The sequence below is a fragment of the Lissotriton helveticus genome, chromosome 1_1, assembly GCF_964261635.1.
Source record: "Lissotriton helveticus chromosome 1_1, aLisHel1.1, whole genome shotgun sequence".
Taxonomy (NCBI): Eukaryota; Metazoa; Chordata; class Amphibia; order Caudata; family Salamandridae; genus Lissotriton; species Lissotriton helveticus.
Genome location: NC_136057.1, coordinates 1437375084 through 1437393603, shown reverse-complemented (window position 1 = coordinate 1437393603; position 18520 = coordinate 1437375084). Strand labels below are relative to the sequence as shown.

Here is an 18520-nt window from a genome sequence, read left to right as displayed (position 1 = left end):
ACAAACATGCGCTGAGAGAGGTATTTGCAGGGAGGCAATGATTTACACAGCTGAAAATCGAGATACACAGAATCTGGAGTAGGTGTAAAGTTCCATGTCGAGCCCAAGCAACATGGGACTGGTTTCACCCTTGTTATGAGCTCATCAGTCAGGCATAACTTGCTTCCGGTGACACTGTGTGCACAGGACCCAAGTCTGGGCATACCCATCACATGGGTCCTGTGCACACTGTCACTGGAACCATGCTATACCCAAATTGGTCCTGGGTTGCTTGTGTTCCGGTTCAGGGAGGATCTGGATGGGCAATTGGGCCAAGACTGTTCCCACTGGAGCATGGTCAAGACTGATTTACATAAAACTGGGTGTAAACGGAGATGAGATGGTGTGCAAAGTAATCATGGACTGGGATGCAGTCCCAACTAATTACCAGTGGCTGACATTAATTCAAGCAGTCCATCCATCATTTTTTGTACATTTGAGTATGTCCCCCTAAGTAGGATGGGTGTACCCAAATGTTGGTCCCATGCACACTGTCACTGGAGAAAACAAATTACTTACCTGTACACTGTGGTTCTCAAGTATTGATATCTTTCATAGATTCACATGTTAGAATATTCAATGTCGTCATAGTTGGCGCCCCACAGTATTTAAAACAAGCAGTCTCATGTAAATATATTAAAAGACAGAGAAAGCAAAAGACATTGTTATGCAATTCACATTGTTTTAATACACCCAAACTTCAGTCAATCAAAGGCAAGACTCTGGACCACTCCTCCTCTGCAGAGCCACCATGATTCAGATTTGTGCACAAGTGTAAATACTTATCAGTGAGGTATCTAAGTGGTGTGCCTAAATGGAAGGAGGGCGGATCGCATGTGAATCTATGAAAGATATCAATACTGGAGAACCACAGTGTACAGGTAAGTAAATTGTTTTTTCTCTACTATTGAATCTTTCATAGATTCACATGCTTGAATCAGAGTAGCTAGTAGTAAGGAAAGAACACTTGGAAAAGGGTTAGGCAAAAACCATTCTCTAAATACAAGATACCTTGTGCAGTAAAAACAACGAAGGTGCAAATAATGGAGATATAAGCATGAACAGTAGATCATCATGAAAATTATTGCTGTGAAATAAAGAAAATAACAGTCTGTACCTTAATGTAACAGGTAACTCAAAACTGTCTGTCTGACCGCAGCATCTGTTTCCCATGCTAAATCCAAACAGTAGTGTTTGGTGAAGGTATGAACATTCGACCACGTTGCTGCTCTGCCTGGAAGCGATACTCCAGCAAACAAGTCACTTTCTCATAGAATGTGCAGCTACCTTCCGGGATAGCAGTCTTCCAGCCTTGTTGTGGCAAAAAGCACAATCACAAACGACACCCAAATTGCTATACTGTTTCTTGAGAGTGCGCTGCCCTTTCTGGGAGGCATGAAATTGATGAAAAGCTGATCCGATTTTCTGAAAGTCTTAGTTCTGTGAATGTAAAATTTCAAGCACCGTTTGATATCCAGAGAATGGAGATCCCTCTCCACAGCTGAAGAAGGGTTCTTAAAGTATGTTGACAGAATAATGGGCTCATCATTCTGCAAAGAAGTTGATGCTTCTGGGTGAATTTGGGGTTGGTTTTCAACAACACCTTATCTTCTCTGAACTGTAGAAAAGGTTCTGTGATAGTAAAAGCTTGAACCTCACTGATCTTTTTGGCAGATGTGAGAGCCCATAGAAGGGATGTTTTCCATGAAACATATTTCACAGCCGCCTTGTTTATTGGCTCAAAAGGCAGTTTCATGAGTTGGAAAAGGACTGGGTTAAGCTGCCAGGAGGCGGAGGCTTTATTGGCGGGAAAGCCCTGAATAGGCCCTTCATAATTTCCTTTATTAGCTTTGTGGACCACAGCGAAATGTCACCAGTTTATCTTCTTAACCTGGAAATAGCATCTAAATACACCTTAACTGAAGAGCGTTCCAAGCATGACTTTGCGAGGTGAAGGACATATGGCAACAGCTGCTCCGGGAGAAGAGTAAAAGGGATGTCTATTGTTTTTGAAAAATCAGCAACAGAATCTTTTCTATTTGGCCACATAGGACTTGTTAGTTATAACAGCACAGGACTGTTCCAGGATAGATCTGCATTCTTCTGGAATAGTTAGAGATCCAAACTCATGTTCATGAGGTGACATGTACATAAATTGAGAGACTTTGTCTAAAGATGCAATATTTGGCTGTTGTTGATGGAAATCGGGTTCTCCATAGGTTGCAACTAAGTAGGTGGAGACCAGACATCAGGAGTAGTTCTGTGTACCAGTATTGTCTCTGCGATGTGGGGCATGGCATGGTTCCTTCTTCATTTTGGTGTATCACCTTGGGAACAAGAGGATAGGGTGGAAACACATAAGGGTATATTCCTCACCATTGTATCTGAAGAGCATTCCCTTAAGGCCCTTTTTGAGGCAATCTGCGTGCAAACATTTTGCAGTTCTTGTTTTGCAAAAAGGTCGACATTCAGGGTACCCCACTTCTTGAAGATTTGAGATAACTGTTTTTGGTTTATTTCCCATATGTGGCATTGTGTCGTCTTCTGCTGAGAGAGTCCACACATTCATTTTCTATGCCTGGGACATGCTCGGCTTTTACTGAAATGCTGTGCTTTCCCCACCATGACAATGCTTGCTTCATTACAGGGGTGATGTTGATGATATCCTTGAATGAATCGTGGCTTTGAACCCATTGCGCATCCAGCAGCTCCTGCAATGGCCTCCTGTGTAAGTGACAGTTCGGTGTAGGTGAATGTACGAGGATAGCATCCCCAGTATAGATTTGAATGTTTACTGGAGTGGAGTTTCTTTTTATCTGAGAAGCAGCCGTGTCCATTATTTTGTGGACCCTTTCTGTAGATGGGAAGGATTTTTCAACCTTGCTGTCCATAATGGCCCCTAAAAACACCAGTGATCGTGTTGGTATGAGAGAAGACTTCTGCAGAGCGGAACAAGCATCCTTAGACTAACCAGTCATCAGGTTGGGGAATACCTGGTTCCCATTTCTTCTCAGGAAAGCAGCTACCGATGCCATGCACTTTGTGAAAACTCTGGGGACCAACCTTATGCCAAAAGGAAGAACTTTGAACTGGTAGTGGCACCCTGCCACCTTGAACCTCAGGTACCGTCGATACTACACATGAATGTAAATGGGGAAATATGCATCGAAGAGATCAAGAGATGTCCCCTTTGTTGAGTAGCAACAGAATCAGAGTGGCAGCATTCTGACAGGTTGTTTCTTGCTATATTTGTTTAGCTGTCTGAGGTCCACGACCTGTCTCCATTCCCCAGACTTTTTCTTAATGTGGAAGAGGTTTGAATAGAAACCTTTGCCATGCTGTCGGAAAGGAACTTCTTCTATGGCCCCCTTCGAGAGAAGCAGAGATGCTTCCTGTTTCAGGAGAGAGAGGTGTTGATGCTTTTTTTGGAGGTGGATGGTAAAGGGGTTTTGAACAAATTCTAGCGTGTGACCCTGATGTATAATGTTTAACACTCATTTGCCTGTGATGATGCTCTCCTATTGATGATAAATGGAGAGACTATAGTTTGAGGTTTGATGCAGGTACGAGGTGACTGGTGCTCGAGGAACATCACTGTCTCCTTGCATGCGCTGGCTGTCTCGAGTAAAACGATGAGGAACACTTGTACTGCTGTTATTGATCCCAGTACACTGGGCAACAACAACATTGCTGAGTATATGGTTGGTATCTGTAAGATTGATATGAAGGTCTTTGATCATATTGGCCTCTTCCGCTTCGAAAAGGCTGAAAATGCCTCTGTTGCAGCATTCCATGGGAGCACACTGTTTCCGTGTCTGCCTTGATGGTCTGAAGAGCTTCATCCACATGTATGCCAAATAAAATGTTCCCATCAAAGGGAGCTCATTGATAGGGAATGGGCAATGGTTCAAGAGTATACCAAGTGAGTATCTCGCAATGTTCAACTTAAATTCATACAGCTACTAATTTTGCACAAGGCTTATCTAACACCACGGACGATACAATCAATGTACCCAACTGCTTTCTCATACTGCCCTAGGTGCTGTCGATCGGATTCTGATTTCATCCACATGATGTGGGCCTGTCCCTCCTTGAAGGGGTTTTGGAATGAGGTTACACTGGCCCAACCCAAATATCCAAGCACTCTTCTTGGTCCACTCTTGAGGCCTATCTCATGGGTCTTTCCCTGCTCCCCAAAAAGGTGAAGGTACTGCGCCGCTTTACGAGGCTTTCCTTAATATTGGCCAAGAGATTGATCACGCAACAATGGAAATCTCACGGAGCGCCGCGAGAGTGAGTGTGGAGAGAAGAAGTCCTCAAGTGGGTTACTGCCGAAAGGGAAGCGCTACAGCGCGAGGAGTACAGGGGACTTAGGAAAAAAAGGATTAAAATGGAGTGGGCCCATTTGGTAGAACAGTTCAAAATAAATACTACAGCTGATCAGGGAGAATGAGTGAATGCTCCCCTCCCATGGCTTTAACCGCATTGAATGTAATAGCGTATGTTAAATGTATTGTCATCAATTACTGGTTTGAGGGTACGTCCCTGCCCGCCCGCCCCCCCCTCATTCCATTACTATCATTTCATATGGATATCATACACGAAACAGGCATTCAGACCATAGTGGTTTCTATTTAGTTGTTCTGTTTTAAAAGGAGGGGGGGGGGGTTGGAGTTAAACAAGTCGTTTACCAAAAATGCTTGTCCTGATATATGTATGTATTATTTCACTATATAGACTTGAGTGGAGGAGTACAGCAACATGAATATATCCGATATTATGTATATGTAATAGAGGAATGGAAATATCGCAGTAGATACCTGTTAAACTGAAAATGTACTCAAAGCAAAAGATGTATTGGGCATATTAAAAACCTGAAAATGAATAAAATATGTGTTAAAAAAGGTGATGTCCATAATTTTAGTTTGAACTTCAGGGCAGAACGAGGTGGCCTTCAAACAGCCCTGACAGTGCAGAACTGAAACACCCACCATCTGCCAGAAAGCAATGGATGAGATGTCCATGACTGTGTCAATAATCTCGAGGACGATTTGGAACCCTTTTGTAAGATTTCTCTTACCTCCTTTTTCTTATCCTCTATGAAATGCTCCAAAAGAGATGAGAAGTCGGACCACATTTGGCGATCGTAACGACTCAAAATGGCTAAAGCATTTGAAGCCCTGATGGAAGTGGCTAACATAGCTGCAAAATGCTTACCAATATTGTCAAGTTTTTCTCCTTCCTTGTCTGGAGGCGATGACCAAGGGGCAGATAGATTCCTGGAAGGCATTTGAGTAGCCTGCATTATCACCAAATCAGGACGTGGGTGTCTTATAATGCAGGCGGGTGAAAAGTCTGGTGCTTTGTACTTTTGGTCCATACGTGGGACTACAGCAATGGTAGAAGATGGATTTTTAATTAACTTCAGGCCTTCTTTCCATATGTAGTTGACATTATGTTTCGATCTGACTGACTTTATTGCATAGTCTTTAAAATCATCCAGAAAAAAAGCTGTTTGTTTTCACGGGAGAGGCAGATAAAATACCTTTTATGCATGCTCCAGTAGCTCATGAAACCCACCGATGTACTCAGGAGGGGAACTTGCTGGTGACGGTGAAGATGAAGCTACATAATCATCCCTTTTTTTACCCACAGTTCCTAGATCCTGAAGAATTTCACCCTCTTCAGGCTGGTCATCTGGATCACTCTTAATGTAATCGTCTCTGATGGTAATGGGAGGAAATACTACCCTGGAGTCTTGTGTGCACAGAGGTGCAGGACTTTTAGGTCGAAGCGTTGCGTACTGCACATGTGCTTCGGCCAGAAGAAGAGAAACTGGCACTGCTGACTCAGAGAAGCGCTTATAATAGTCATTGATCATGTGCCTCAGATCAGAGACCAAGAAAATGGGCACCGAAATAGTGTCTTTCCTCGAAATCTGGAGTTCATCATCTTGGTCTTGATAGGGATAGTTCTCCTGGAAAGTATTATATCTGTGGGAAATGAGTGACTGTCGAGTAGTGATTGAGAAACCCCTTTCCAGGTAAGGAGAAGTGTCCCTGTCATGATCTAAGTCATCCTCTGACTCTTGGCATTTTGCCCACAATTGAGAAGGGCTAAAAGCCAGGCCGAAATGTTCTTCGTAACCAGACTCTTCTATGTCTAGCAAGTGAGCCGGAGGCAGAGGGAAGACCTTAAGTGATATCTGGTCTCAATTGTGCTGATGCACCTTCTGTCAACAGTGCCATTTTTTTTGTTTCGTTGATGGGCTCATAGACGGTAGGAGGATCTTCTTCTGAATGGAAATGGCTACTGCAACTAACATCGGTGACGGGGTTTGAAAACCGTTGTCGACGAAGCAGTCATTGATGTGGTAGAGGTGACCATGGTCACTGAAGGAGCAGCCGATGTAAATATTGACGACAGTGAAAATATGGACGACAATGTTTTTGTTAACCCTGGTACTGCTGTCGAATCCTTCTGAGGTGTGACTGGAACAGAAGAAGCAGCAGACCTTTTCGGTGACTGACTAGAAGAGTCTTTAGAGGTTGATTTATCAGATGTTTTTTCAGCAATACTAGATGGGTTTGAGTCCTTAGCATATGAGCTAGAACCCTCATTTTTGCACTTTCCCTCAAGTGGGGAACATTTTGGACTTTCCTCTTCATCAGAGCCAGTCTGATCTGGACTTTTTCCTCTGAAGCCATAGTAGAAGCCTGGCTTCTCTGTTCGTAAGTCTCTTGGCAGAAAAAGTTCTGCAGTGCTTGTAATCCTTTGGTTTATGGTTGGGATGCAGAGATGCAGACAGTATAGGCACTCTTTGAGAGGATCTTCATTTAAAAGTTAGGGCTTGCCACAGGATTTGCATGGCCTGAAAAGTCTTTTCATGGATTTTTCAGACATACTTGATAAAATATTGAAAAGGCAGTACCTCAGAGTTGTATCTGATGCATATTTTGAGAAGAGAAAGGAGGGTCAAAAGTTCACAACTGTAACAAACTGAGCCAAGCTCTGAAGGACTCCCTTACACACGACCTGCGGTTAGAAAATCTGAGGAATGGTGGCTCTGCAGGGAAAGAGTGGTCCAGGGTCTTGCCTCTCATTGGCTAAAGTTTGGGTCCATTAAAACAATGTGAATTTGTTAACAATGTCAATTGCTTTCTCTATGTCTTTTAATGTATTTACATGAGACTGCTTGTTTTAAATACATTGGGGCTCCCACTATGATGAAGGGGAAGATTAAAGTATGTGAATCTATGAAAGATTTAATACTGGAGATCCAAGCTATATTGGGCCGATGACCCCAGAACAAAGGTGAAACCAATCGTAGGTTGCCCCTGTTCCGGTTCAGGGAGGATGTGACTTGGAAGCTCAGGCCGGACGATTCCCGTTGTATCAGGGTCAAGACTGATTTGCATTAATCTGGGTCCAAACTGAGGTAGCCTGATGTGCAAAATAACGATGGACTGGGATGTAGTCGAGTAAATACCAGTGTGCTTGAGATTAATTCAAGCTTTCTAGCCATCACTTTTTGTAAACTTTAGTTCCTAGCTATTCAACTGTCTAGACACCCCCACCCTGATAGTAAAATCTTATTCAAGACATTGGAATGTTTCAGAAGTGGTGTTCTTAAAAGAATGTTTCTTGCTGTAAATTGTGGAATTAACTGGTGCATTAGTTCTTGTTTGAGGGTTTTAACAAAGGATTAACAGTCACCACCTTAAGGGCTCTGGGGGGCACAATGGGCAGGTATTAATGTCTTTTGTGAACCTTGGGGAGGTTTTACTGAGAATGGAAATCTTTGATTTAGACTCCTTTAAGAGTTTTACTGTATCCAGAACTGTTGTTTGTTCTTTCTTCTGACCGTGGGACTTGGCTTTAGTTCTCAAGTTATTGCGATGGTTTACTTTCCAACCTCTTAATTCAGTTGAATTAAAATTCTAGACTTTAAAAGTTGTTTGTCTTGTACTGCTAATCACAGCGAGAAGAATTGATTGAATGGGAGCCCTACTATGCAAACCACCAATTCTAAGCATAGGATATTTGATCATTTGTTTATTATTTTTGGTGGTTCAAATCAGGGAAATAAAACTTCCAAGATTTCTACAAGCAGATGGATTAAAGAGACAACTGAAACTGCTTATGAGACTGCTAAGGTATCCCTGTTTGATCGGACCATAGCTAGATCAACCAGTGGTGTTGCAGCTTTGTTGTCTTAATTCAATGGAACTTCTTTGACAGACATTTGCAGAGCAAGCACATGGGAGTGCCTCACACTTTTCTAAAACATTATAGAATTCAAGGTTTGAGAATTGCTAGTTTAAGTTTTGTACAGAGTGTATGGAAATCAGTGATGCCTTAGTTAACCGACTGATGATCTAAAAAAAAAATCTTTTGTCTTGACTTTTTGCTTTTCCCTTATTAAAGGATTTAGATTTCAGTATAATAGAGATCTTTTTTGTACGGATGATTGGTACACGCAGGTAATCTTAATTAAGCTTAGTCCTTAATATCCTCATCATAGTGATTACTGCCGGCCCTGTCTCTCTAGAACTGCTGGCCTCAGGTTGGGTTTGCTATATACAGGAAACGTTATGGATAGGCTATGCTTTATACTAAACATTGGGGTTCAGCTCATAGCATATCTACTTCCTGGTTTTTGTCGCGCCAGGATGTGGGTTCCACCCCACATGTAATGATTGCGACGAGGATGTTAAAGACTAAGGATAATGAATATTATTGGTAAGTAACCAGGGCATTAAGTCAAATTTTGAGAGGTGATGGAAGAGACAATCAACTAACTGCATAACACCAAAGTCATTTACATATTTAAATTGACTGATGCAAGATGTTTCCGTATGTGAAGAGGTGGAAGGGTTGCTTCAGTGTCCCATGTGGTCAACCCAAGAGTGTTATGGAACTCTGGGAGCTTAACGGATAGCAGGTCAGCGGGCGGGTTGTATTCGTGAGTATCAGGGTGACAAGAAGGGATTAGAGAAAAGTGTTGAAAACTGATGAGGAGAGAGTGACCCTTGTTGTATAAGTGTCCCTTTGAGGTGGAGGCACTGTGCATAGAATGAGCAGTAGCAGCATGGAGTAAAGAAGGGTCTAGGAAAAAAGAGGATGTAAAGGTGAGCAGAGTGACTGAGTGAAAGAATACCAGAAGAAAGAGCTGGCAAGGTAAAGGGGAAGAGATAGGCCATGAACTGCCTTGGAAATTGGTGCGAGGAGCCTGAATGAACTCTGTAGCTGGCACATCTACCAGCTATCAGCAAGATAAGAGAAGGGTTGATAGTGTGAAAGATTAATAGCACTGGTTTAACAAATCTGATACTTTTAACGGGGACGAAGGCTTTGCAGGTCTCTATGCAAGACCAGGCACATTCATGACTAGTATTGTATGGGTGACTTGGTGGCATGGAATGGGAAACTAGAATTAATGTATCTAATACTGAGCCACTGGAATCTGGCAGCAGTTGTAGTTATTAAGAAGTTTAGGCCTATCCTTCTGTGGAAGAATTCTTCAAGGTTTCTGAGTGATGGGGGCATACGTCATTGTGAGGAATAGGAATAGTAAAGGGTACAAATGGAAAGTAGGTGTGGAAGTGGCTGGAAAGTATAAAAGATCAGTGCTAGATGAGTGAAGCCAAGAGAACAATGAACATCCGGTGATGTACAGCTGTAAGACAATTGCTGATTTGTGTGTGGAGTTGAGGAAAAGAGGAAGAAAAGGCAAATGTGTTTTTGCAGGGAGGTAAAGAGAAACCAAATGAGGTAATAAGGGGAGTGAAGCAACTGGTGCACAGCATGAAAAGTACAGCCTTAAAGACAGAAACATGAAGGATACCTGCAGGAAAAGGATGGCTGTAGGTGATTTTGGAGAAAAACAAACCCGGTGAAACCAGTTCTGCTGATCACTTTCTGTCAAACTGGTTTCCTTGTAATTTTCACTGTGAACGCTGGAGTGCTTTGTGACCTCTTTATGGTCATAGAGTGCTAGATAAACCCAACAATACAAAAGCATTTGCAAGTCTGACTTAGCAACGCAACTTCCTTTCTTGGTAAAAATTTACAACGGCCTTCCTAACCTCAAACCCACCTTTTACTAACCTTCCTTTGCAAGTCACATTAGAAATAGAAAACAGACTATAACAACCTGTACTGCTTTTCTGTTTCTCGTGTTTTCTTTTTGTGTATATATATATACACCCGTGAGAAAGGAGTGATGTAACTCCGATAGACGTCCGGACCTAGACAAAATAAACAGGTTTTGCTATTGTGGCCACGGCTCCGGTGTTTTCTTATGTGCAGCGAGATCAGGGAAGAGGAAGGATAGGAGATATAGAAAGTAGAGATGATCAAATAGGCGAGTTGAAAAACAGCTGCTGATCTGCTAACTCACACACCATCAGCGCTCTTCAAACAGCCACGCAGTGAAGAAACTTTCTCACACAGTGTATACTTGGGGTTGGATACCAGTACACAGAGTAGGTTTCCAGTTCTGTTTGGAAGCAATTTGCTGTTGTTATCCAATGTAGGGTTTGCACTTTTCCTGAGACATGTGAGCTGGCCCCCTGGTACCTTTGTTTCCCTTAAGTTTGGAAAGCATAGGCTTGTCTAGTCGGCTGCTCTTTATCCCTCCCAGCATAACATAGTCAAAATATGCCTAGATTAACAGGCCTAATTTGTGTTGGTGGAGTGGGTAAGATACAGAAATTGGTCTGACGAGGGAATATGGGGTGGGTGGGGAGGGGGGGGGTCAAGAAATCTGGAATACTGTCAAAGGTACAAGGAGGCTCAGACATGGACACTGAAGCACCAGGTCCTAGGCATGGTCCTAGACATGGACCCTGGGACGTAAGCACTACCCTTGACTATGAACAGTGGGATACTGGCATTTAACTGGTTATCAGGCACTGTGATATAAGAAGGTACCCTGGAATACAGGTACTCGGTCATGAACATGGGCACAAACAAGATCACGCCCACAGCATCATGTAAACTCCATGTCAGCCATCAACTGTACAACATACATGTCAGAAGGTTTTGTGGTGCCAGCAACAATTTTTGTTGCGTATTTTGGTCAAAGGAGCAGGTCAATATTCAGAAAACGTGTACTCCGGTGAAACAGAAAACACAGTATTTGGCACCACCAAGTGTAGGTGCTGTGTTAGCTGCATTAAGTAGCAGGTTAGGCCTTCTGCTCTGTGAAATCTACAAACACGTTGAAAAAGGAGAATGGGGTCTGAAAATGCAGATTGCCTGGGACAACGGCTCACGACTGCCCTCCCCTTGTGACAGCCCTGCCCACACTGTAGGTGTAAAGCCTACATCATGGAAAGGACAATAGACCTTACTATGGAAGGGACAACAATCCACACTGTAAAAGAGTTATGAGCTCACGGCGCTGAATGGTCGACGACCCACACTGTCGATCACCAAGAGCCAACACTCTGGAAAGGTCATAAATCCGCAATGTGTGAGGAGCAGGAACTCACACCGTGGAAGAAAAAACATCCACACTGTTCTAAGATTATAGCTGGCATAAGAGACATTTGATGAGGCAAAAGAGAAAATACAACCTAGCATAAGGAAACATTCAATGACGAGAAGCGATCATGAAACGTGGTAGAAGTAGATTCCATGCAGCACAGTCATACAAGGTGGCATCCCACATGGCAGAATGTAAGGATCGCTATATAAAACCATGCAACATTCTGCAGTGTAGAAAGTAAAGGTTCCTAAATGTAAAGAGGCAGCACTGTACATGGCAGAATGCAAGGAACTCCATGCGACAAGACATTATTGCAAAAGGCAACATTTAATGTGACGCAAACTAAGACATAATAGCCACTAAAATAAAATAAATTGCACGGGGCACCTGGTAACAAAGTAGGACGCTAGTATAGACTGGAAGAGCAATGAAAGGTGTGTAGACAGAGGTTTACCTGCATGAAGACCTTGAGCCGGTCCAGTGGTGCGGTGCCAGTTCTGGAGACGGCGCCTGCCATCGCGCCAGCCATCAGCTGTTTCCACCACATACCAGTCTTCTTCTCCTTCACTGAGAATTCATCAGGCACGGTCAGATTCTCGCCGATGTCCAGAACCTGAGAGCAAAGATGGCAGTGTTAGGAGTTGGCTCAATTTACACCTCTACAAACATGTGCCAGTGCCCAGAGCCTGCTATATCAGGCAATGTCAATATCAGCAGTTAGGTCAAAGAAATTGAGAGGACTTTCCCAGTTTCCAATCTTAGGTCCCTAAGCTCACCGGTGGACACATTCTCATTGCTGGGTGTCCACTAACTGCCACTACCTGAGCACAACTGATTAAAACATGTCACAATGCCTTACTATGCAAACACCACTGAAGATGCACTTAGGAATGACTGCCGTCTCGCGGTAGGGTGAAACCTCTCAGCACACTAGGTGACAATGCACACCCTCCTCAAGCAGGGCGTAACATGTTTGTGTATAGCAGTCTGACAAGCTCTTGGGGCCTTACGTGGTGCCCTTGAGGGAATATGCTGGATTTGCAGATTGGAGGTCTGCGTCTCAGCTGAGGTAAGGGTGTTTAGCCATCTTAAATCTGATTCTGAAGGGCAGGAACGGTAAGGGCCGATCACAGAGAGCGGAGGGGATTCATTTGAATGCAGAGACTCGGTTCCTTGTTTGGGTTTGCCACATTTTGGAATAACTGGAGTGAGAAAGTGGATTTACCCATATACGCGCCTCAATGCACACGTGTACTCAGAAAATGGCACTGCTCAAGCGCGCACTAACATGCACTGTTACATTTCATTATTACATTATTTCCTTTGTATATCAGCTTAAAACAACTAAAATCTTAGTATTTATGTGCATTCTTTTGTATTTAAATGTAAGGTAGCCCTAGAATTTCCTGTTGTACAACTGCACATTTGCTAAATCATGCTAGTAAAGCGTAGTCCTGTTCTGAAGTTGGTACAAGGAAGCAAGGGTTTCAGACAGTAGAGTCAGTTTCTGTTAGTATTAACTTTATCTGTCTGCCTGGTCTTCTCACATTATGTCTCACAAAAAGATACTGGCACCTGCTCATTAATAGCTTTCAGTTAGTTTCCTTTTTTTCACATTCTTGCATCCATTCACTTGTATTTAGACATTTTTTTATAAATATAATTGAAAATGTGCAGATTGTTGAATTACATGCTCCAGCTGATGAAGGGCGACGCTCTGGTCTTTTGAAACTGCAATTGCTTTGCATTACCTTTTCTTGCTTAATAGCTTTTTTTCATTAAACACGTGGTAAATTTTGTAGGATATCCCAAGTATTGTTTTTTTTCTTGTACACACATAGTCACACAGAAAATCTCTTTAAAATGTTACCACAGTCTAATCGATCTGAAATGAAGGCGTGTCTGCGATTCTATGCCTTGAGTGGAGAGAAGAGAAACTGGAGCAGAAAGTGATATTGATTTTTTAAAGATCATAAAGTGTCGTCAGGACACGATACGAGCTTAAACGGCTTGGTCCCCTAAGGCACAAGATCACACCACCTATGGAGTGGTTTGAGCTCTTACTAAATTGCAAAATCTCCAATTGCCTGTAGCACTAGTTAGGGTCACGTGTTAGGGCTGCAGTCGAAGACAATCCCAAGGCTGTGGACCTTGGACACAGGAAGTGACGAGGCTAACTAGCTATTCAGATCCTACAGATATTAAGAACAGCTTGAAAGCAGTGGGGCGACGCTCCTCTGTCATTGCTGAGGAGCCGCCCATGCTGCCACTCCCAAACATTTTTTTTTTATAACATTCACAAAGGGGAAGGGTCCTGAAGGGACCCCTTCCCTTTCATGAATAGGTTACTACTTAAACAGACGCTATTTCAGTTCTAAACCTTTCATGGCTAGGAATTTCTATCTGGAAGGGACGTATAGCACACGCCTAAACCCATTTTGGTCGCAAACTTCGAATCGGAATGCTTGTGACAAAAAAACTGCTTTGTACATCTGGCTCCTAGTGCCTAGGAGCGAGAAAAGCTTTCGCAATTGTAGCTCAAGCTCAGATGCTGCTAGGCACTTCTGGTTTTCTTTGTAGATCTGGAGCATAGAATAGCTTACATATCTTTAAGAAAGTTGTGTTCTTTTACAAAGTAAAGAGATTCATGAAGTTTCAAGTTATTGCGTCTGAGTTTCTAATGGTTAAAGTTATTACCCAGAAATCTTTGACTGATCTAGGATCCCCAAAAAAAGACCTCATACTAGTGTGTAGTTCACATCCCATTAGGGCGAGGAAGTACTCAATGTTCTTGCCATTATACAAGTGGCGCTTGCAAAGGTCACCTTTTCCTGAATCCAAAAAGGCAAGCAGTGAATGAAAATTGTTATTTACCTGTAACAGTTCTGATCCTCAGAATCTGTTCTCTCTTTTGTAACCAACTCCTGAGAAATGAGTGCACTTGTTTGCGCTCTGAAACAACTGACAAAACCTAACTGTGAGGCCACAGGGCTTGTGCTTTCCAAAGCATAGTTCTAATTCTGCACCCATATGGAGCACACCAATGAAGTGAAGCTGAATTTCTTTCTGAGGTCAGGGTTACACTCCTACATTCCTTTACATTCAGATGGTGCAGACTTTCTTGAAGACCAGCGAAATGAATATTAGATAACAACACCAGGAGCACAATCTCTGATTCAGATACACATTTGACTACAGAAATATGTTGTACGGGTGGGTACAAGGCACCGAAGGGTCTCTGAAAGTGTCCATGGATAGAAAGAGCAAAACTGGAGTTCGCGGATGCTCTGTGCAAGGCTATCGCTAACACAAAGTCCAGTTTTAATGTCAGACATCCAGCAGTTAGCACCATATTTGTGTTATCATTAATGGAAATAACATATGGAGAAATCTACAAATGCTTTCCAGGAGGGAATCAGGCCAAGGAATGTGAGTGAGCCCCAGGCAGCTCGAAAGAGTGGGAGAAAAATTCATCATTTTGTCCACATCTAATATCATAGGATGAACAATCTGTTTTTAGATCTGTTTCCGTTCTATCTTGCTACCTTAAAGACCTTCGGCTTACTCAATAATTTCAGGCGATGTGTAGAGTGACACCAACTAGAAGATGGCCTCTTTAGATACCAGCAATAGGTTACTAGTGGAAACATTTGGCAGGCAGTGCGCCGCTACTTGTTGTGTTACCTTAATGCCAGCAGCAATTTGAACTTAGTGGCAGTAACTGAAACCTGCCTGGATAATGTTTCAGGCCCAACAAATTTACTTGCCTGAAGGCAACATGGACCACTGAACAGTAGGGAGATGCAGGTCACGTCTATCTAAATCCGCCATCACTATACGTCAATGAAACACAGTTGGCTAGCAAACATTTGACTTTTTTTCTTTTAGTTAACTGTGCCACCGCCTTCCCTTCGGTGACCTTATGAATCCCCCTGCCCACAACTTGCGACTGCACCAGAGGCTGGCTTTCTTGTTGGGGTGCTCTGTGCCAATTAGCCTGATCGATGTGTTTTTTACATCTTAGCTTGTAGACAACGGTGTACAAACAAAACTTTTATCAAAGGACTGCCTTTTTAGTTGTGTAAGATGTCATAAGCGTAGGCTGCATTTTGGCAAAAACCTCTTTAGACCATTTGAAGGTGATTTTCCAGCCAGAAAAAAACACTTTCTGGGCATGGAGCCCACTACCATAGCTGTGGGAAATGTAACCCATTAACTAAGAAAATATTTTCAGTATCACATACAAGATAGACACCAACTGGCAAAATGCACACTCATGGGCTCAGAGACCTGAAGTTAAATACAATATTAGTGCCCAAATTCTCCTCTGTGTAGGGTAAACTAGGCACTGAGGAACAAGGACATTACTATAGTAGTAGTAGCAGTAGTAATATACTTTATTCGGTAGCCACCCACCATAAAAGTGCACATGTGCAAAACATTGCGGAAATACATCCCAAAACCATTTTAAGACATGTCACAACACAATTCCTTTAAAACAATACTACTCAGAATTTTCATTAGCGATTACTTCTGTCCAAATTAAGAGCAAAGGTTAAGCAGAACTATGTGCAAATTAAGCAACGCGTACATAAAAACACAAAAATTATCTTTCAACTCTATATATAAAATGAATATTGTCAGAATGAAACAGTAGTTAAAAATTTTACCTAGTCACTTGAAGGCACAATCAGTAGTCTGCCACGTTTGTGCCAACTGCCTGTAAAAATGTGCACGAGAGCTTGTTTGCCTATGCAGCCTATTAATAGCATTTGCCCGGTGCTCAAGTAGTAGTGTACTTTTCCTTAGCTGATGATTCCACTTCAGGCTCTCTATTAGCTTAACTCCTAGATAATCAAAGCTCCTCACCCTCTCTATTGCTTCCCCCCCCAACCCGTATGATTGAATTTGTGACCGCTCCCTTTCCAAATACAATATATTTAGTTTTATTAGCATTGAGCTCCAAGCCCCTTGACACACAAAAATCTGTACATTTATCACCAAGGAGCTGGAGACCCATTGGAGTCTTAGAAATGTGGAGGGAGTCATCTGCAAATAAAAGAATCAGTACTTTATTACCATTTTGTGAAGGGGAATCATTTCTGCAATTCTTCAAGATATCAGTCGCTTCATTTATATAGAGGGTAAAGAGGGTGCGAGCAATGAAACACCCTTGTCGTACACCCCGCTGTATAGGGATGCGTTTAGTTAAATCTCCCGCATGCCCACACCGTACCTGGGGAAAGTTGTTACTATACAGATGGGACATAAGATGGATTAAGTTCCCCAGGACATCTATCATATTTAAGACAGACCACAGATTTGCACGAGGAATGAGATCAAAGGCGGCCCTTAGATCAACAAACGCCACGTTAAGATTCTGCCTGATGTAGTAGGGTATATTTCCAGTGTAGCGGGGTGAATCTGGAAATACGATCCGTAGTACTTATCTTAGAGCAAAACCCAGCTTGGAGACCTGACATGATATTATTTGTGTCTATCCATTTGGAGCAATTGTCAAGGATTTCTTTAGCGAAAATCTTCAGGGCATTGTCGATTAGGGCGATTGGCCTGTAATTCGAGGGTGCATGCATCACACTTCTTATATATGGTAAAAATCTCGGCCCCTCTCCAGGAATCGGGTATCTCCCCCCCCCCCCCCCCCACCTCACCTCGCGCTATTGCATTAGAAAGGAGATTAAAATAAAGTGACCAAATCTGTGGTTCTGATTTAAAGAGGTCCCTTGGAATTTTATCTGGTCCTGGCGCCTAAGCTGTTTTTAGCGCAGAGATGGCGTTCATAGTATCCTCCAAGCTAAAAGTGACAGCTGGGCCAACAAATTGTAAGCTATCATAACAAGGTGAGCCCCTAGAGGGCATTATGGCGCTGTGAGAGCCTAGGGGGATATCTTACTTAGGCTCATACAGGTCAGAAAAAGGGGAAATCAACCTGTCGGCTGATATGAAATGTTGGTGACTCTTAGCGTTGTCCACTCTAGTTTGAGACACTGTATGCCAGAAGAACAAGTTACTTACCTTCGGTAACGCTTTTTCTGGTGGATACAGTATCTGCCTGTGGATTCCTCACCTTGTGAATATCCCCTGCGTCAGCAACATTCGGAAATTCTTTTGTAGCTCTTCACGCCGACATGGACGACGTCACAGAAGCACGGCATCGCGCGCGGCTCTGCTGATGTCACTGACTCCATAAAGGACCTACGTCGGCGTGATGACATCAGTTCCGCCCTTTTTTCCGTGCTTTTAAGGCACACGGACGGACCAACAACAGTAGATATATATATACACAAAGTACACAGTACCAAATAATCAAAGTAATAAACACACAATGTGTGGTCAATGCTGGGAAGCAATTTGAACAACACATTTCCTTTTACAATAAAATATATACATTAAAACAATGTCACTAATGCAAATATAGAATAGTGGACAACGGGGAGGCGGGTGGGCATGTGAGGAATCCACAGGCAGATACTGTATCCACCAGAAAATGCGTTACCGAAGGTAAGTAACTTGTTCTTCTGATGGATACATCTGCCAGTGGATTCCTCAGCTTGTTAATAGATTCCCACAGCAGTCCCCACTCCCGGAGGAGGGTGTCCACTCTCCTATACCAGAAAATCTTGTAGGACAGAACGAGCAAAGTGACCGTCCCTCCTCACTTCGGAATCTAAGCAGTAATGCTTCGCGAAAGTGTGGAGGGAGGCCCAAGTTGCCGCTCTACCAATGTCCTCTACAGGCACACCTCTAGACAAAGCAGATGTAGCAGACCTTGCTCTAGTAGAATGAGCTCTCAAACCTTCAGGAGGTTCCTTACCCGCCAGGGAGTAGCATATCTTGGTACACAAGACAATCCACCTTGACAGCGTGCGCTTGTGCACCGCTTTGCCTCTTCTGGTGCCAATGAAGCCCACAAAGAGCTGGTCATCAACTCTGAACTCTCTGTTTCTGTCCAAGTAGAAGCTCATC

At 43.0% G+C, this 18520-nt stretch overlaps 1 protein-coding gene across 2 annotated transcripts in view; it reads right to left on the bottom strand.

The window, feature by feature from the left end:
* Window positions 1-18520, bottom strand: part of LOC144826956 (mitochondrial adenyl nucleotide antiporter SLC25A23-like) — a 179054-nt gene that overhangs the window by 86328 nt on the left and 74206 nt on the right. For both annotated transcript variants that reach the window (XM_078685421.1, XM_078685429.1), the window contains one exon: window positions 11988-12146. In XM_078685421.1, coding sequence (XP_078541547.1) covers window positions 11988-12146 — 159 coding nt within the window. The remainder of the gene's footprint in view (window positions 1-11987; window positions 12147-18520) is intronic.